Genomic DNA, 21,805 nt, shown 5'->3' on the forward strand with positions numbered 1-21,805 from the left:
AGCAATCCCACTTCCAGGAACCTATCCTAAAGATATACTGGCAAATAAAAAGAAAGAAAGTTGAGACATTTGTAGTGAGGTGGATGGACCTAGAGTCTGTCATACATAGTGAAGTAAGTCAGAAAGTGAAAAACAAATACTGTATGCTAACACATATATATGGAATATAAGAAAAAAAAAAAGGTCATGAAGAACCTAGGAGTAAGATGGGAATAAAGACACAGACGTACTAGAGAATGGACTTGAGGATATGGGGAGGGGGAAGGGTAAACTGTGACAAAGTGAGAGAGTGGCATGGACATATATACACTACCAAACGTAAAATAGAAAGCTAGTGGGAAGCAGCCGCATGGCACAGGGAGATCAGCTCGGTGCTCTGTGACCACCTAGCGGGGGGGATAGGGAGGGTGGGAGGGAGGGAGACGCAAGAGGGAAGAGATATGGTAACATATGTATATGTATAACTGATTCACTTTGTTATAAAGCAGAAACTAACACACCATTGTAAAGCAATTATACTCCAATAAAGATGTTAAAAAAAAAAGATATACTGGCAAAAATAAAAAATGCCATACACACAAGGCCAATTATTTGTAAAACAAAAGACCACCCATAGGGAATGGCACATGCCCACTTTTTTCTACTTTTATATGCATTTCAACATTTTCATAAGACAACGTTTAAAAACAATCTTTCTCAGTCTCTGAAAAACTGAATATACCTACCAAGCCTTTTCTATAAATTACTAACGAACACCTATTTAAACTGGGGAAGGCAATTAAAGAGGAAAATGGAAGAAACTATAGCATGTTCTGTCTAAAAGAAAGCACAAGTTATTTTCTGTAATTAGCCAATTTGTAAGGAGAAAGATAAGGAGAAAGCACAGTAGACCAGAGAGAGGGAAAAATTGCTAATTTGGTTAACCAGGATAAAGAACTAAGTTAAATATTCATTAAGTTCATTCACTGCAAAGAACTTAAAGTTTTTTCATTTGTTAGTTGCACCTAGCTAATAAGATTTGTGAAAGGACTATGATACAATATTTGATACAATTATACGCTGAATGTCATTTGTTGTATTTGGGACACTTTGCAAATCAAATTAAACCTTGAAAAAAAACTCATTTCAAGTCACATCCTTATTCATTCCTTAAATATTTGGTTTGATTTGAATAATGCTAATTTAAATAATACTGCTAAGAGGCGTAAGCACAGCCAAGCAACACAGATGGCAGAAAGAAAGGACGTTCAGCCAGGCCCTAGGGTCTAGTCCCAGATTTTCCATAACCAGCTGTGTAACCTGGGGCAAATTATTCCATCTCCTAGAGGCTGCTTTCTCATCTGTAAAATGGGCACAATAATACCTACCTCAAAGGGTTGTGGAGAGGTAAAATGAGCTAATACATACAAAGTATCTATTGCAAAGGCCTGTACCCACCCAATTAATAAATGGTAGCCACGAGAATTATTATGACTATCAGGGTTAAGTGTTAATATACCAGAGGCTACTTAAAGACAACCTGCAGGGCTTCCCCTGGTGGCACAGTGGTTGAGAGTCCGCCTGCCGATGCAGGGGACACGGGTTCGTGCCACGGTCCGGGAAGATCCCACGTGCCGCAGAGCGGCTGGGCCCGTGAGCCAGGGCCGCTGAGCATGCGCGTCCGGAGCCTGTGCTCCGCAACGGGAGAGGCCACAGCGGTGAGAGGCCCGCGTACCGCAAAAAAAACCCCAGAAAAACAAAACAAACAAACAAAAAAAGGCAACCTGCAGTCAGCTTTCAACACCAGTTGCAGAGACTAAATTCTGAGACCAGATTTTGATGTCCTGGAACAACAGGACTGTCTTGCTTGTCAGCATCTCCGGCTGAAGGTTTTTGCTTATATTTATTCACTCTCCGATCTGTTAATTAATGGGGTTCTTAATATAAAGAACAGAAAAGTTTGCAAAAGGTGCATTCAAGTTTTTTAAAAGGCAAGCTGCCAAAGACAGTCTGAACTCCCAAGCAAAATCGAAAATGAGAAACAGGAACTCTTGCTGGTTAATGCATAGCGAAGCAGACCATCCCCACATACATGGGACAATGAGTATATTTTAACCTACGTTTTACACTGAAATCCTGTAACAGTCCCCTAGCACTGAAATGGAAATTAGCCGTGCATGTCTACAATGGATCTATTATGAATTTAACTCCACACCATGATTCCTTCTCTTCTTTTTTTAAAAAAATTTATTTATTTTTGGCTGCATTGGGTCTTCATTGCTGCTGCACGCAGGCTTTCTCTAGCTGTGGCGAGCGGGGGCTGCTCTTTGTTGCGGTGCGCGGGCTTCTCATTGCAGGAGCTTCTCTTGTTGTGGAGCACGGGCTCTTCAGTAGTTGTGGCACGTGGGCTCAGTAGTTGTGGCTTGTGGGCTCTAGAGCGCAGGCTCAGTAGTTGTGGTGCACGGGCTTAGTTGCTCTGCGGCAAGTGGGATCTTCCCAGACCAGGGCTCGAACCCGTGTCCCCTGCATTGGCAGGCACGTTCTTAACCCCTGCGCCACCAGGGAAGCCCCTCCTTGTCTTCCTGAGAACACACATGAGCACGCTCCAGCCTCCGGATATTTGCTCTGAGCTCTGCTATTGACCTTGGTGCAGTGAAGATCAGCTTCAGTGGTAAGAAAGGAGTCATTTTAAAACACAAATTCCTTCTGCTTATTAAAGAATACACACCAAAGAGCGTTTAGAAATGAAGTAAAAGTATAAAAAAGAAAAAAAAATCATCATCCTCCCACTCAGAAAAAAAGAAAGATAACTCTTGGTATACTTCTCTCCATTCTTCTTTGCATAGATTTTGTCTATTTAGTTGAAAAATACAACATATCCAGTTTTATATCCTGATTCTGCCTTTTAATATAATACACAAGCATCTTTCCTGTTGTTACCGGGAACACAAACATTTTTAAAGATTACATGGCTTTCCATCATACGAGGATCCACAGTTTTCTGGCCACGCCCCTATTGCTTGCTTTTGCTTAACTGTTTCCTACACAATTTTTCTCCAATATATGTAATTCTGCAAGGAACTCCCTTGTTCCTCACACGTTTTTCTGTATTTACACTCAGAATAGCAAAAAAATGGTGTCTGTTCACTGCACTCTGTGCCCCCAGTCCAACCACAATACTGAAGAAACTTTACTATCGGCAAGAATTTTAAGAATACAGGCCTCCAGAAACTATTTGATTCTCCTTTCTCCACTGTACGGTAGCCCAAGCTCAGTATAATGAGAACACCCCGAATCTTCCTATCTGAAAGTAAATCCCACCCAAACAAAGCAAACTTTGCAGGCTGAGGTTCTCTACAGTCGAGATGCATGACAAGGCAACAAGTTCTTCATATGTCTTTTTTTTTTTAAATAACAAAAGCAAAGGAAAAGGAGAATAGCAATCCTAAAACCCTGGGCAGTATCGCTGGGTTAAAAAGAGACGGAAAATTAGCCCAAAAAGCCAATCCCGGGCACAGAAAAGGGTTACCAAGAAAAGGTAGCGTCTGAGACATAACTCTGTCTCTCTAAACTGTGTGTCCACAAGCCTCGCACTTTACAGGGCTGGTCACAATCTTTCCTCTGTTTCAGGAGGCCTCGGACTTGATCTGTTAGTGAATTATCTTCATGAGACTGCAGTTCTCACTGGTGTACTAGTTAAGCCATATGAAGAATGATGATAAAGTAAGTGGAAGTTTAGATGTCAGAACACCTTTCTTCAAATAAGTGAAGTACCGTCGTGAAAAGGATAAGAGTTATTACCCGTGCTCTCCCAGGCGATTACTAAGGCCAGCGAGTGGACACTGCAGTCTAACGGTTCAGGATGGCTGCAGAGGGGACGTTGTGCTCGCCACGCACTTCCTTTAAGCTGACCCACACGGATGCTCACTGCTTTCCGAGGCAGCCTGTTTCTCTGTGGCACAGCCGTCCCTGTCACTGGGCAAATGGCACCAAGATGTGCACCAGAAGCTCGAAACACTGAGCCCTAAGCTTCTGACAATTAACCTTGGGGGAAAAAAAATCATCTGATATTTAAAAATTAGAATGCCACGTGTCCAGGCTACTTTAAGCCTGTATTAGGATGGCAATCCCAAAGAATGGCAAATGATAATAATAATGCGGCCTTCTAAGAACCAAAGGAGGCTTATCTCAAAGCTGTCTTGTCTGAATATCCCCTAACTAAGCCACGGCTGCGGAGTACCAGCTGTCCAGATAGGGGTGTACATACCGTGCCAACATGGCACTGTCTGAAAGAGAAGCAGCGGCCCAGGGCTTCTTATGGAATCACTCCCCCTTCTCCCCTCTGCTCCCACCACCCTCTAACTGCATATGAAGTACGGGGGCCCACAGCCCACTGAATTCAGGGCACGCCGCTCACCAGCTCTCTTACAATCTTTTTTCTGTTTCTTGGTGTGACTTTGGCTCTCGTGCTTTGGTTTATTTTCACTTTTGAAAATAATGTTATAAAGAAACATCGGATCTAACTATGAAAAAAAGTTAAAAGTTTCCAAAATTCAAACTTTACTCTCAATCAAGAAAATAAGACTCCTGGGCAGTCCCCTTGTATTATTTTTCCCCCGCCTTTTTCTAAAAATAGAAGTTTTAGAAGCCTGGAGTTGGATATACAGCAGCGACTTCAAATGTACCCTTTAGGATAGGTAGTCATCAGATTTATTTTTGGAAAGCCGAGTAGGTCAAGAATACCTAGAATAACCTGGTTTCTATTTCAAACACCCTAATTGCTTCGTAACTTAGGAGAAAAAGATTATTTAAAAAGATTATTCAAAATGTAGACATCGCCCAGTGTGTATATCTCACATGGAGCTGGTGATAGTTATCCTGAAGGACAAGGAAATAGATTTCTTTCCATAAACGTGTGAAAATGTATCCAAGACCAGAGAAAAAACTAACATATGCAACATCAAGACAGTACCCTCTCCTGACTCCAAGGAAAAGACGGTAACTGTGAAATAATTTGTTAAATCCAAACAAAATAAGAAAGTTAATTTTAAGGGGACATTTACATGCCGCAGACTCAAAATGTTTTAACTAAAGGAATTTTACAGCCAAGCTGAATTCTGTTTCCTAGAGTTAGCCATGAGGAAAAGCCGTTCTGGCAAAAGATGAGCAATGCATACTGGTTGGAAGCAGACGTCAGGGCACTAACTAGGAGACAAGCTTTTACGAGGTGTTTTATTTCCAAAATTGTAAGAAGAGGGTCACTACAAAGTTATTTAAAGCACAAATATTGCTTTTTGTTTTGTTCCCAGGCACCACTGGGAAATGAAATGGTGACTTAAATGTGTCAGAAATCCACTATCCATAGGTACAGAATTCTGTTGTAGGCTGTGATCTTCTGGACAAAAGAAAAAGGGATTTAAAAAACCAGAAGGCTTTGCCCCAAGTGAGCTTACTCGCTAGACGGCGGAGGGGAAGTTGGTGATGAGCTTCAGGGTTCTGAGCAAATCAGGGAGGGGCCTGCCCGCCTCTGGGTCCCAGTCCTCAACTCAGAGCTTCACATGTGGCATGTGATCAAGTAAGTGTTTGCTGCGCTGAACTGGACAACAGTGTGAACTGAGGACAGGCTTCCCTGGTGGTACAGTGGTTAAGCATCCACCTGCCAATGCAGGGGACACAGGTTCGAGCCCTGGTCTGGGAAGATCCCACATGCTGCGGAGCAACTAAGACTGTGCGCCACAACTAGTGAGCCTGTGCTCTAGAGCCTGCAAGCCACAACTACTGAGCCCAAGTGCCACAACTACTGAAGCCCACACGCCTACAGCCCATGCTCCACAGCAAGAGAAACCACCGCAATGAGAAGCCCGTGCACCGCAATGAAGACCCAACACAGCCAAAGAACTAAATAAATAAAATAAAAATCTTTAAACTGAGGACAGAGAAAGAGATGAGAGTCGCCAAAAGTTTCTAGGTGAAACAGCCTCCACAGGGGCCCAAAGAATCAAGTTTGCTTTGGCTTTCGGTTTTGTTTTGCAAGCTCTCTCTATCCCAGAGAGTCTGGATAAATGACAGTTCTCTGGTCCACTGTGGACATTCCTTCCTTGACTCAACCAGCATTTACGGGTCACCTACAACTGTGCACCACTGGGCTACAATTCACCAACGTCCAGCCAAAAAATACTGTCACACTTTGTGTGATGATTTCAACAATCCTAAGGCTGCTTCACTGTTTTTCTAAGCTTGGGTTCTCTGTCAATATTAAGAGAGCAACATATTTGCTGGAGCAAGAATCTGCAATGAGCTACCATATGATCCATCAATTCCCCTCCTGGGCATATATCCAGAGAAAACCTTAATTCGAAAAGATACGTGCACCCCTATGTTCACTGCAGCACTATTTACAATAGCCAAGACGTGCAAGCAACCTAACTGTCCATCAACAGAGGAGTGGATAAAGAAGATGTGGCATATATATAAATGGAATACTACTCAGTCATAAAAAAGGAATGAAATAATACCATTTTCAGCAATATGGATGGACCTAGAGATTATCGTACTAAGTGAAGTAAGCCAAACAAGGATGAATATCATATGATATCACTGCTATGTGGAATCTAAAAAAAAAATGATACAAATGAACTTATTTACAAAATAGAAATAGACCCACAGACATAGAAAAAAACTTATGGTTACCTAAGGGAAAAGGAGGGGAGGGATAAATTAGGAGGTTGGAATTAACATAGACTCACTACTGTATATAAAATAGATAACCAACAAGGACCTACTGTATAGCACAGGGAACTATATTCAATATTTTATAATAACCTATAAGGGGAAAGAATCTGAAAGACATAGATATATAGGTATGTACAACTGAATCACTTTGCTGTATACCTGAAACTAACACAACAGTAAATCAACTATACTTCAATCAAATTAACAAATAAGGATACTCAGAATGAAAGAAAAAAAGAAGAACGTGCCACGAGCGCAATTCCCGTGAGTCTCGAATGCCCACCTTTGGTAGGTCCTTTCCTGTTGAGCACGGCCTGCTGCTCCTCGGTGATGTTCAGCCGCCGAACCACATCGGCCAGAGCCGACTTGAGCAGCTGGATGTCGTCTTCCTGCATCTGGACTTTCTGCTCCAGGGAGGCGATGCGGTCTGTCACCTCCATGCTACTGGCGGCAGAAGCGCTGTCATCTAGACCAAGGGAAAGGGGCAAATGAGTCTCAGCTGCTCCTCAGAGAAACCAGACTAAGAAACACACACCAACACGTTGCTATTATGTAACACAACAACATTTAAAAGCTGGAGACCACGGCTTGTAGGCAGAACTCATGCGAAATCTTTTTTTTTCTTTTTTTAAAATATTTATTTATTTATTTGTATTTTGGCTGCGTTGGGTCTTCATTGCCGTGCGCAGGCAGGCTTTCTCTAGTTGCGGCGAGCGGGGGCTGCTCTTCATTGCTGTGCGCGGGCTTTTCATTGCGGTGGCTTCTCTTGTTTTGGAACATGGGCTCTAGGAGCGCAGGCTTCGGTAGTCGTGGCACGTGGGCTCAGTAGTTGTGGCTCGCGGGCTCTAGAGTGCAGACTCAGTAGTTGTGGCGCACGGGCTTAGTTGCTCCAGGGCATGTGGGATCTTCCTGGATCAGGGCTTGAACCTGTGTCCCTGCATTGGCAGGCGGATTCTTAACCACTGCGCCACTAGGGAAGTCCCCATGTGAAATCTTTTAAAATTATGAAGAACTGCACTGCTTCATTCTGCTACCATCTCTTCATTCTCTAGGTTTGTGTTTTTCATGTTTTTTTTAACCTGTGGTTTTAATTGTCATGATATGTTTGTAGATTCAGGCCATTTTCTTTTCCGTGATATCAGAGAACCTCAGAACTAGAGCGGATATTAGAATACATGTACTACAACTTCCCACACATGGCAGAAATTGACTGCATGGTCTCCTAGTTTTTGTTCCAGTGATGCTGGCAGGTTGTGTAGATAATCACAGGGCCATACTATCTTCCAGTCAAGACTCTTAAGGACAAAGCAGTAGGAGTGGTCAAATCTGTTTGGTAAGCACACCCTTACAGCTAGAGTGATCACAGTTTCTTATCTAGAGGCACTAACTCCCAGGTCCTTACCAAGGTCTACCAGGGCCCTTCATGATCTTCCTTACCTCTCCAACCTCATTTTACATCCTTCTGCCCCTCTCTTCCCATGCTCCAGCCACACTGCCCTTTCTCTCCTACTTTAGAGATTTGGTATCTGCTGTTGCCTTTGCCGGAAGCATTTCTCAACCAGATTTTTTTCATGACCAAGTTCTGTTCTTTCGGTCTCAACTCAAATGGAAGTTTTTCAGAGAACCTTGCTAATAACCTTCCTTTAAGTTGTTCCTTTCAGTCATGTCTACCTTATTTCCTTCTTTCATAGCATCACTATGACCTAGAATCATCTTGCTTGTTTGCTTCCTGTCTATGTCTCCCAATTAACATGTAAGCATCATGGAGTCTCTTCTGCTTCCGGGTATGAGAAACCCCTATTGGACAGCACCCGCTGCAGAAAGTAATTGTTAAGCCTGGAAATTATACAAATAACAGCAGAAGTACTGGAGCGTGGACACAAGCATATAGACTCTGGTGGGAGTTTGCACTCACTTGGTAGAAGGGAGATGGGGAACTACACAAGTAAACTCCCTTTTTCACGGCTTTGAGCCCAGGGCTAAATGTTGTGTACAATGGGGGTGAGGACACACTCAGAAAATCCTGTTGCCTTTTTGTCATTAAAAAATAAAAAAGTGAAGTCTGAAAACCATGAACACTAAAAAGAGTGGGGAAATCCCAGAAGGAAAAAAAAAAACTAGAGAGGGGATCCCCAAACTCTACCTCTTTATATCTCTGACTGACCTGTGAATCACACATGCATGGAACAGACTCAAAGCAGAGCTTGCAGTTCAAGCCCAATTAAAGTACCCGCTGAAACAAACAATACTTGTCAGAGAAAAAATACTAGAATACAGAATCTCCATAACTTAACATTCATAATGTCCAGGATATAATCCAAAATTAGTAACATACTAAGAATCAAGAAATGGAACACATTCTCAAGAGAAAAGAAAATAAATTGAGTCCAACTCCAAAATGAACAAACATTGGAACTAACAGATAAGGAATTTAAAATGGCTATCAAGACTATCCTCTATATGTAAAATCAGTATTTTTTTCAATGAATGAAAATTTCAGAGAGAAGTGGGAAGTATCGGCAGAAAGATAGAAATGAAAAATGAACTTAATGGAAATTCAAGAACTGAAAAGTATAATTTATGACAATAAAAAATTCACTGAATGGAATTAACAGACATGACAGATGAAAAACCAAGCAAATCTGAAGACAGATCAATCAGAAGTATCCAAGGTGAAGAACAGCGGGAAAAAATTAACAGAGCCCTGGGGACTTGTTAGGACAATCTCAAACAGTCCAACATACATTTAATTGGAATATAAAAAGAGAAAGAGCAGGACAGAAAAAAATATCTGAAAAATAATGGCCCCAAACATCCCAAGTTCAATAAAGGAAAGAAATGTAAAATTACAAAATGCTACGCAAAAAGCAAGCAAAATAAACACAAAAAAGGTCTATCATAATCATACTCAAGGTCTATCATAATCATACTGTTGAAAACCAAAGATAAAGTACGCATCTTGAAAGCAGCAAGAGAAAAACAACATATATAACTATACAGGGAACAATAATCTGATTAATAGCTGGTTGTCATAAACCATGGAGACTAGAAGAGAGTGAAGCAACATCTTTAAAGTACTGGATGAAAAAAAATTCAATCCAGAATTCTATATCCTGCAAAAACATCCTCCAAGGATGAAGGCAAGTTAAGGCATTTTCAGATGAATGAAAACTGAAAGAATTTATTGCCAGTAGATCTGCATTACAAGAAGTTAAAGGAAGTTCTTCAGAGTAAAGGGAAATTACATAAAATGGAAACTCAGACCCTCAGAAAAGAATGAAGAGCACTGGAAATGATAAATATTTGAAGGAGCTCAAGACTTTTTTTCTTTTTGCATTTTCCTTTTTCTTCTTCCTTTGAGAATTTCAGGGGGGGAAAAAAGCAAGACTCAACTACATGCTGACCACAAGACACACACTTTATATTTTTTTATTTTTTATTTATTTTTTTTTTTGCGGTACACGGGCCTCTCACTGTTGTGGCCTCTCCCATTGCGGAGCACAGGCTCCGGATGCGCAGGCTCAGCGGCCATGGCTCATGGGCCCAGCCGCTCTGCGGCATGTGGGATCTTCCCGGACCGGGGCACGAACCCGCGTCCCCTGCATCGGCAGGCGGACTCTCAACAACTGCACCACCAGGGAAGCCCAAGACACACACTTTAAATGCAAAGACACAGATAGACTGAAAGTAAATGAATGGAGAAAAAGATATAGCATGCAAATAGTAAGCATAAGAAGGCTGGAGTAGCAATATGAATATCAGATAAAATAGATGTCAAATAAAATGTATTACCAGCTACAAAGAAGGACATTTCATAATGAAAAAAGTATTAACTTATCAGAAAGGCAATGAAAAATATGCCCAATAACAGAGCTTTAAAATACATGAAACTCCATTTGCAGCAACATAGATGGACCTAGAGTTTATCATACTAAGTGAAGTAAGTCAGATAAATATCATATATCACTTACATGTGGAATCTAAAAATAGTGATACAAATGAACTTATTTACAAAACAAACAGACTCACAGACTTCGAAAATAAACTTATGGTTACCAAAGGGGAAATCGGGAGGGGGATAAATTAGGAGATTGGGATTAACATATACAAACTACTATGCATAATGAATAAAACAGATAATCAGCAAGGACCTACTGTATAGCACAGGGGACTCTACTCAATATTCTATAATAACTATTAAAAAGAATCTGAAAAAAGAATGGATATATGTGTATGTATAAATGAATCACTTTGCTGTATACCTGAAACTAACACAACATTGTAAATCAACTATACTCCAATATAAAATTTAAAAATTGAATTAAAAAAATTAGTAAGTAAAATACATGAAACAAAAATTGACAGAATTAAAGTGAGAAATAGACAATTCCACAGTTATTCCTCAAGATTTTAACACCCCTTTCTCAGCAACTGACGGAACAACTAATTTAAAAAATCAGTAAAGACAGACGATCTGAATAACATTATAAACCACTTTGACTAAATTGATATGTATAAGAAACTACAGCCAATGATAGCAGTGTACATGGTACATTTACCAAGACACGTCATATTCTGGGCCATGAAACAGACCTGAATAAACCTAAAGATTGAAAGAGTATGTTCTCTGACCACAGTGACAATAAATTAGAAATCAAAAACAATAAGAGAACAAGGAAACACCCCCAAATTTTGGAAATTAAACAACACACTTCTATATAATCATTAGGTAAAAGAAGACATCACAGGAGAAAATAGAAAAAATTTTAAGTTGAATGATAATGAAAATATAACATATCAAAATGTATGAGTTGCAGGTAAAGCAGGTCTTTGAGGAAAATTAATAGCTTTAAAATCTCTATTAGAAAAGGAGAGTATTCGCAAATCAATGATTCTCAGCTATCACATTAAGTAACTAGAAAAAGAAGAGCAAATTAAACCCAAATCAAGCAAAAGAAAGGGAAAGAGTAAAGAGCAGAAATCAATGGAATAAAACATGAACAAGCAATGAAGAAAATCAATGAACTCAAAGGCTGGTTCTCTAAAACATCAACAAAGTGTAAGCTCCATGAAAGCAGGGATCTTTTTTGCTGGTTCACTGCTCTATGTTTCCAATATGTAACACAGAGTAAGAACTCAATAAATATTTGGTAAATGAATGAATAAATGTGTAAATGGGTATCTTTTATGAAACATACATCAAATTAGTTTCTGGGGATGGAAAGATGACTGATTCACCGTCCTTTAGAAGCTCTCTCTGTGGTGGAGAAGACAAATGTCCCCAAATCCCTAAAACAATGTGATAAGTTATATAATTGAGAAATATACAGAGTGATAAATGAACACAGAGAAGAAATATTAATGGTATTTGGAAAAACAGAAGAAAGTAGGGGGTTGGCCATGAAAGATAAAAACATTTACAAGGTGGAAAAGCAAGAAGACTCCTTTGTCCTTTTGGACCACCTCCTAGAGAAATGGAAATAAAAACAAAAATAAACAAATGGGACCTAATGAAATGCTTTTGCACAGCAAAGGAAACCATAAACAAGACGAAAAGACAACCCTCAGAATGGGAGGAAATATTTGCAAACACAGCAACTGACAAAGGATTAATCTCCAAAATATACAAGCAGCTCATGCAGCTCAATATCAAAAATACAAACAACCCAATCCAAAAATGGGTGGAAGACCTAAGTAGACATTTCTCCAAAGAAGATATACAGATTGCCCACAAACACATGAAAGGATGCTCAACATCACTAACCATTAGAGAAATGCAAATCAAAACTACAATGAGGTATCACCTCACACTAGTCAGAATGGCCATCGTCAAAAAATCTACAAACAATAAATGCTGGAGAGGGTGTGGAGAAAAGAGAACCCTCTTGCACTCTTGGTGGGAATGTAAATTGATACAGCCACTATACAGAACAGTATGCAGGTGCCTTAAAAAACTAAAAATAGAACTACCATATGACCCAGCAATCCCACTACTGGGCATATACCCTGAGAAAACCATAATTCAAAAAGAGTCATGTACCACTCTCATGACCACAGTCATGTTCACTGCAGCACTATTTACAATAGCCAGGACATGGAAGCAACCTAAGCGTCCATAGACAGATGAATGGATAAGGAAGACGTGGCACATATATACAATGGAATAATACTCAGCCATTAAAAGAAATGAAATTGAGTTATTTGTAGTGAGGTGGATGGACCTAGAGTCTGTCATACAGAGTGAAGTAAGTCAGAAAGAGAAAAACAAATACCGTATGCTAACACATGTATGTGGATTCTAAAAAAAAAAAAGAAATTGGTTCTGATGAACCTAGGGGCAGGACAGGAATAAAGACGCAGACATAGAGAATGGACTTGAGGACACGGAGAGGGGGAAGGGTAAGCTGGGATGAAGTGAGAGAGTGGCATGGACATATATACACTACCAACTGTAAAATAGCTAGTGGGAAGCAGCCACATAGCACAGGGAGATCAGCTCGGTGCTTTGCGACCACACAGAGGGGTGGGGTAGGGAGGGTGGGAGGGAGACGCAAGAGGGAGGGGATATGGGGATATATGTATACATAGAGCTGATTCACTTCGTTATACAGCAGAAACTAATACAACGTTGTAAAGCAACTATCCTCCAATAAAGATGTTAAAATAAATAAATAAATAAATAAATAAAAGAGCAAGATGGAAGCACATGTACTAACATGGATAAATTTCTAAGATATCTTGTTGAGAAAAAGAATCATGTTTCAAAAAGACAAAATAATATATGTATTCTACAATATTCATTTATATGTATGTAAATGTATAGAAAACGTTCTAGAAGGATATGCACAAATTGTCATCTCTGGAGAATGCAGCAAGTATGGGATTATAGGTGGTGGTCAAAGAGAAACTTAGACTTGCCTGTAATATTACAATGTTTTAGGAAGATTTTATATATATGTGTGTGTGTACTACTCGTGCAGTTTGAAATTAATTTTAAATGAAGTGTAAGACAGATCCACAAATAGCAATATGGACAATATCGTAAATAAATTGCAAAGTGAAAACAAAAAAGCAAAACAAAACAAACAACCAAAAAAAGAAGAATCCTTTGCATTCCAGGCAAAGGAAACAATTTAAACAAAACATGGGAACATGAAAGCATAAGGAATATTCAGATAATCATGGCCTTTGAAATTGAAATCTACCATCTTGTAACTTCTACTTACTGGATATAATTCTGTCTTGCCCTGAAATTCGAGCTCTGCCAACTTTCTAAGTAATATAATTGCTTCATACATAGAAATGTTTTTTAAGTCAATGTCAAGTCAAGTGTCAATGGCACTTCTGAGGGAGAATAACGTATTAAATATCTGATAACGCAGAGAACTTATTAAGCAGTCACACATATCTAAAATTGTTACCCTTTTATGAAGAGACATTATATAGCTCTTTAAAAAAATGTATCGGGCTTCCCTGGTGGCGCAGTGGTTGAGAGTCCGCCTGCCAATGCAGGGGACGCGGGTTCGTGCCCCAGTCTGGGAAGATCCCACATGCCGCGGAGCGGCTGGGCCCGTGAGCCACGGCTGCTGAGCCCACACATACAGAGCCTGTGCTCCGCAACGGGAGAGGCCACAACAGTGAGAGGCCCGCGTATCACAAAAAAAAAAAAAAAAGTATCAAGACATATTTCTTTAAAGAAATCAAACTGTGAGGTAAGAACTTACAAACAATCCTCTTCTTGCACTCCTCCCCTTCCTAGAACTGCGTACTCCATCCTTTACACTAATAATATAGAATTCACACTTTTTCAGCCAGCAACCTGGGGGTAACCTTTTTCTCTGTCTCCTCCTGTGGATTGAGACGCATAAAGAACTTTAAAAACCCAACAGTGAGAAAAGAAATAACCTGATTAAAAAAGAGAGAAAAGAAAAAAATAGGCAAAAGTCTCAAGCAGACACTTCGCCAAAGAGGATATACAGATGACAGACACATGAAAAGATGTCACTGTCACTAGCCATTAGGGAAATGCAAATTAAAACCGCAATGAGATACTGCTGCATACCTATCAGAATGGTTAAAACACAAAATATTAACAAAACAAAATGCAATGAGGATACGGAGCAAATGAAACTCTCCTACGTTGCTGGTGGGCACATAAAATGGTATGGTCACTCTGGAAAACACTTTTGCAGTTTCTTGTAAAGATAAACATACAATTGCCATGCGATCTAGCAATCCTAAGCACTTAGTCTAGAGAAATGCACATTCGCATTCATACAAAGCCTGTACATCAGTGTTTACAGTGGCTCAATTCACACTTGGTAAAAACTGGAAGCTACTCAAATGTGTATACACTGTGGTATATGCAACATAGTGGAATACCACTCAGCAATAAAAAGGAACAAACTACTGATACATGCCAACGATTTGGATGGATGTCAAGGGCATTATGCTGAATGAAGACAGCCAGTCTCAGAAGGTTACACATTGCATGATTCCATTTATCTGATATTCTCTAAAAGACAAAACCATAGTGAAGGAGTATAGATCAGTGGTTGCCAAGGGTTAGGGTAGGGATAGAGCACAGGGGAGTTTTGGGGGGATGATGGAAATGTTCTGTCCTGATGGTGGTGGTAGTTACATGAATCTATACTGTGTTAAAATACATAGAATTCTCTCAAAAAAAGAAGTTTTGTTGAATGTTAACATAAATAAAACAGCTTTCTGAGAGTTCAAGTGAGATAAAGTCTTAAAGTCTTCTTCAAGTGAGATAAAGGCTTTGTCAATGAGAGGTTATTATATTTGCTTGTTGAAGTTGGTTGCTTTTTTTTTTTTTTTTTTTGGTGGTACACGGGCCTCTCACTGTTGTGGCCTCTCCCGTTGCGGAGCACAGGCTCCGGACGCACAGGCTCAGCGGCCATGGCTCACAGGCCTACCCTCTCCATGGCATGTGGGATCTTCCCGGACCGGGGCACGAACCCGTGTCCCCTGCAACGGCAGGCAGACTCTCAACCACTGCGCCACCAGGGAAGCCCTGAAGTTGGTTGCTTTTATACCATGAGATCTCAGCAAAGAAATATTTCAATGAAAACTGAATACTGGTTGCTCATTAGAAAGAGACCATCCTTTAAGTTCTAGATAACTTCTTGTGAATGGACAGTAGTTCTGTTAAATTTCTCCATTTGTCCTTTGACCTGGATGGGAAAGCGGGAAAGTCCCACTTCATAATGTCAAGCTGATTGGAAGGGAGAAGTGGGGAGGATAAGATAGTATTTTATATCTGTCTTCCCTCTGGGAGCAACTACAGAGCTGACGAAAACCTTCAGTCACGTGCAAGCCTGGGCCATTGCAGACCTAACTGGGAAGGTCTCCGGCCTCAGGAAGCAGGCGGTGGGGGGATGAGGGATGGTTCTAGAGCTAAGTTAGTGTGGGAGAGTACTTGCAGGACCAGCATGTACTTCAGTCATTAAAAGCATGAACTCTGACGTCAAGCTTCCTGGGTTCAAACTGCAGCCCTACTACCTACTAGCTATGTGACATAGGGCAAATTATTGAATCACGACGTGCCTCAGTTTCTCCATTTGGGGAGCAACAGAAGTTATCTACCTCAGAGGGTTGTCGTAATAGTAAATGAGTTAATATAGAGAGAGCACTTGGGATCTGTTTTTGCATATAGTAAGTGTTCTCAAAATGTAAGCTGTAAGCTATTGTCATTATTATTACTGATACGGATGACCAAAGCAAATTCAAGTTTAACATTTTTCCGTCAAGACTTCTATGTGGTGTCTGAACACTGTAGTGCAAAAGAGCACTGAAAAATTAATTAGAAATTAGCGTTTTGTTAACAAAATGCTTTCTAAGTCATAAAAGGATCTGGCATATAGAGTCTTGTATTCCTCTGATCTTTTTGGGTTGTCTGCCTAGACAGCTGCTTTGAAGAGGGTGCTACACCCATCACTGGGACCTGAGCCCACGGACAGTGGTGGCCAGCAGTCCTGGAGGTCAATAAGTTGGCCTCTATCATCCAACGTTGCATTTTCTAATCACTATCCTATAACCTACCAAGTAAGACAAGGCAGGCCTGCTCCACGTTACCAAAATTTATGATGCGAAACAGCATCCCTGTGGCCTCAGTTTGCACTATAGATGGCTTTAATAAACTGCATAAATCAGGCTCTATTTTAATTAGACTGCCAAGTCTGCATAGGAAAAAGTCTAATTTTAATATTTTACCCAAAATAACCCTTCAAAATCCCCAAACCAAAACCCTAACCACCTGAATATCTGCCTTCAAATACAAGCGATTAAAAACTGCAATGTCTGATCTGCTTAAGAGACCCTCCATTTGTGAGATGGGCTGAAATTCCCCCCAGGCCATAAACCTAGTGCTTATCAAATCCTGCCAGCACCGCTGCTATAACCTGTCGGGAACTGACTTCTGCTCCTGCAGGTAACTGACTCTGGAGGACAGACTGGAGGCTTCTTGGCAGCAGTGGGAGCTGCCTGAGGTTCTCAGCCTTCTGGTGCACGGAAAAGGCCAGTGTTGTTCAAATGACTTTACATTCCAATTCAGCTGGGGCCAAACTGATTAGCATAATGAAAAACAAAACCCAAAGCTTGGTTTAACCAACGCGAACCGTTTCCGACCTCTGTACCTTGCATAGGAGTCTGGAGCACAGAATGGGAGAGTTTATCTGAATTCTATCAAAGAAAACCTCACTAGATTGGGAATCCAGCCCAAATAAAACCTTCACAGGTTATTTATTTTAAAGTAATTTTCATTTCAGTGCCTCTAAAATTTATCTATGGCGGTCATTAAAACAGTGTTAACATGAGAGCGGCTTTAACCTTTTTCAAAGTATTCTCATTCTTTCAAGCACCACTGCACTTTGTGATGTTAGGGAAGGTTTGAAAAAGGATAATAGTCTATATTTTCACTTGTTGAGTTTTGAGCTAGAACCACTGGCTGGGGCTGGGGTACCTTCTCATTTACTCAGGAAGGCACGGGGATCTATTTACACACGGCAGGTAGGGTGTCCCTTTATCTCGGTATTGGGTAACCATCTCTCAGATGGTGATCATGCTATGGGCAAGGGGGTAGACAGGATTTAATCTGAGATAGAACCAGACCCACAGTGGTGCGAGGACCTTAATGTAGATGTCTCAGCTGGCCAACTTCTCTAGAAGATGCTCTACCAGCAGCAGACCTTCCTGGGGCTACAATTTCCAACCTCCCGGCATTCTGTCAAGGTCCAAACGTGGTTCAGTAAACTGGCTCTTGGAAAGGCCAGTAATCAGTGTCACCTACACTGGATGGTCTGGGTCCTGGGGCTTTAGACAGGACACTGACCTGGGGTTCAAATCGGGCAGCGTTCCATTCCTGGGTCTGGCACTTAGGAGCTATGTAACCTTGGCAAACAACTTGACCACTCCAGGAATAATACCATAACCGGTCTTCTGAAGTTCTTGTGAAGATAAACGTTAACGTTTATGAAACATCTAATAGGATGGTGGCAGATAGGTGCTCAACACAAATGGTAGTTTAGTATTTCCATAGCTGACTGTTGTTAATATTGTGTATCATAGACCATCAGTAAAATCAACATTAACAACAGTTACTGAACAAATTCTGTGAGTATGTGCAGTGCTTGCCCCACGAGACAGGTCAAGGCTAGACTAAAAGGTACCATTCCTGGTCTGCAGCACCTCAGGTCAAGTTGAGGAAACGTGACATTAAGCTTAAGGTGAAGAATTGTTTCATAAAAGCCCTCTCCCATGACAGCGCCTGATTAGTGGCCAAAGGATGGACCGAGCATGACACCAACGGCTCCATCCTGACTTGCCTCTTGTGAGAACCTAGCCAAATGCCGGCTTCTTTCTGAGTTTCAAGTGATGTCATGGACCCAGGTAGGTCCTACATCGTTCCACAGGTAAAAAGATGACCTTGAGCTCTGCCTTTTCCCTAGATCTTCGTGTAGCTATCTGCGGTGATGACTTTCAAGTTTAATTACCGTTTTACAGTAAAAAGCGGCACAAAAAGATCTGCAGGTAACTTGTCTGTTTTACTCTATTTAAAAGGCAAGGAAAGTATACTTTTTCCTCCATTCATATGATCATCTCATTACCTGGAGATAAAAACAGGCTCTTGCCTCTAAATCTTCTGGTGATATGAAGGTACTGCTATTACCTGAGTAATAATCTTCCAGGAGCTCAAAGGGGGCCTATTCATTTTAAAAGGTTAACTTAGAATCTGTCCCCTTTATGTTGAGATGGTCTCTCTTTTCCCTAACTATTTAAAACAATAAGGATAGCACCAAAACAATAATAGCTACCCTTATTCCCCACCCACTATGTGTCAGACCCTATGTCTTGCAGTGTCTTATCTCCAACCCATACAGCTTCCTCCATCTGGGTGCTGTCCCCGTTTCAGAGATGAGGTTGAAGAACTTGGGTTTCTCATCCACCTAATCTGAAGTCGCGCAGTGAAAGCGGCAAGCCAAGGGCTAGCCTTTACACTGTCTCCTGTGGTCCATCCAAATGACAAGCTTTAATTCCAGTGGGACTTGTGTGGTACTAAGTAAAATATACATACAACTTTTGCATCATTTTACCTTTCCAAAACACTAGACAAATGCTATTTAGAAATCTTATTATAAGGTTCTAGTATTTTAGGAACCAATCACATAAGCAATAAGGACTAACAACCTTTCACTCAATATCCTGTAGGTAGACACCTACGTAAAAGCTGGCTTTCCATATTATACACTGTTTGCAGAAAAGTTACATTTTGTTGTCATAGTCTGAACCACTATAGTGTCCACTAGCAAAAGAAAAATGGAAAGAGGTAGCATAGAGAAACAACATATCCTCTGTCATTTTAAGGTCTGGATTTCAGCCCTACTGTCAGATCTGCAGCCCTGTACCCCACTCCTGGCTGAAGGGCTCCAGCTTTATTTCACTTCTGAGACTGGCTTCTTCTTTGATCATCTGGGTCAGTCAGGAACTCTGAGACTTGCACATCCCTGGGCTGGACCCGTCACTTGAGCTCTCGCTCTGAGACTCATCACTTCATAGATAATTGCAAGAACTGACCCTATCCATCAGTAAACCCATCTCAAATGACGCTGAGCAAATGTTCCTATACTCGATTGTGAGAGAATTCCACAACAGCCCTTAGCTGCTATAAAAATGCTGGCATTGCCTACTGATTAAAGGAACTTCAGCAGAGCCTCTTGAATCTGGAAGGAAATGTATCAAGATATTTTATGAGTCTTGGGTTGTAAAACAGTGGTGCTGGAGACCAGAAAAAAACGCATAAGAATCACCCTAAGAAGCAGTATGTGACTCAGCAGCATTTAGGTGACACAGAGTTTAAAGCTAACAAACTTTCCATTCAGTTCAATGCAACGTTACCAAGCGTCTTCTGGACCAGACCGGCAATCAACACTGCGACCTTCCGTCTGGCAGAGGAGAGACTGGCCAACAAATAACTCCCCAGGAAATACAGGGACACAGACAAGAGGGCAATTAAACTGTCCCCACCCCGCCCCCATCACAAGCTGGGCAAAAAGCTGGCTGGAAATGTAATATGAGGACTAGTCAAACCTAGAACAAAACACAGGTGAAGGAGGAAGAACAGGATTTCAGGTGAGCTACTGGGTTTCAATGAATGCATAACGGATGAGGCAAAAGAGGAAGAATACGAACAATCACTTATAGAAAGAACAGCCTTGAAATTCTCTAGTTGCCTATTTAGGAAATGTGTTAATTACTTTATCTTGAAACATGCTCTCATTTCATTTTGCCTAAACCATAGTTACCAAGCCAGCAAAGACTTCCCATGGAGCCCTGAGATTCTCTGAAATCCTTAGAATGCTTATTTAACAACTAACACTTTAATATTTAATACTTGAATTTTTTTTTTTTTTTTTTTTTTGCGGTACGCGGGCCTCTCACTGTTGTGGCCTCTCCCGTTGAGGAGCACAGGCTCCGGACGCGCAGGCTCAGAGGCCATGGCTCATGGGCCCAGCCGCCCCGTGGCACGTGGGATCTTCCCGGACCGGGGCACGAACCCGTGTCCCCTGCATCGGCAGGCGGACTCTCAGCCACTGCGCCACCAGGGAAGCCCTGAATATTTACTTTTAACACTATACACGCACTCACACATACACACACACACACACGCAGACACACACGTGCATGCACACACACCCCTACCTTTGCAGATGTAATTCTGTTTCTTGTTTCTGTTAGATACTAAAAGACCTAGGAACTGTAAAGTCGTTAATACCTTTCCCCCACCCACTTTACAGTTTTAAAGCAAACAAGAGATGCTGCAATTGAGCAGAAGAGAAACTCCCAACAGTGTGTGAAGTGATCTGCCCTAAAACTTGGCCTTTGCTCTGAAGCTCAGAAGCCCAGGAGTGCTGAGGCAGAAATGGCATATCCAGTCTCTGGGACAGCTGGGATGACAGGGAGGGGAAAGGGGGAGAGGGGAAGGGAGAGGGGAGGAGGGGAGGAGAGGGAGAAGAAAAAAACCTGAAGCTTTGTAATAAAGCCCCTAGCAAGTCATGCAGGATCACCAAATTCTTACCATAAAAGGAAAGATTAAAGTTACGGAGGTAGGGAAGGGGAGAGCAGACAGAATGCCAAGCCTAAGGGTGGAACTTGATAGAGATCTAAAACCATAGTCCAAATTTTTATTTTACGTGGAGACTATGCAATATTCGCTCGTTACATTTGTTATACACTTCTCCATAAGATGGCCTCGGTTCATAAACTGACCTAATAAAAAGTATCTAAAAAGGTAGCTTTAACAAGTTTTTATTTGATACAATGGTTTTAAAACCTTTCAGCAAAAGGAATAAAAGAAAAGCTATTCTTATCTTCATTTTTTTCTATTAATTTCCATTAGTACAAAAACATTTCTACTTAAAGTACTCTACGAGGGAGTTCCCTGGTGGCCTAATGGTTAGGATTCAGGGCTTTCACTGCTGTGGCCCGGGTTCAATCCCTGGTCAGGGTAGGGACGTTCCCACAAGCCACACAGTCCAGCCAATCAATCAATCAATCAATCAAATCCACAGAATTCCCC

The 21,805-nt window shown here is 41.1% G+C and overlaps 1 protein-coding gene across 4 annotated transcripts in view; it reads right to left on the bottom strand.

Annotated features, from left to right (window-relative positions):
• Positions 1-21,805, bottom strand: part of EML1 (EMAP like 1) — a 197,211-nt gene that overhangs the window by 76,069 nt on the left and 99,337 nt on the right. For all 4 annotated transcript variants that reach the window (XM_060161649.1, XM_060161470.1, XM_060161729.1 and 1 more), the window contains exon 2: positions 6,995-7,177. In XM_060161649.1, coding sequence (XP_060017632.1) covers positions 6,995-7,177 — 183 coding nt within the window. The remainder of the gene's footprint in view (positions 1-6,994; positions 7,178-21,805) is intronic.

The sequence above is a fragment of the Lagenorhynchus albirostris genome, chromosome 1 (assembly GCF_949774975.1).
Source record: "Lagenorhynchus albirostris chromosome 1, mLagAlb1.1, whole genome shotgun sequence".
NCBI lineage: Eukaryota > Metazoa > Chordata > Mammalia > Artiodactyla > Delphinidae > Lagenorhynchus > Lagenorhynchus albirostris.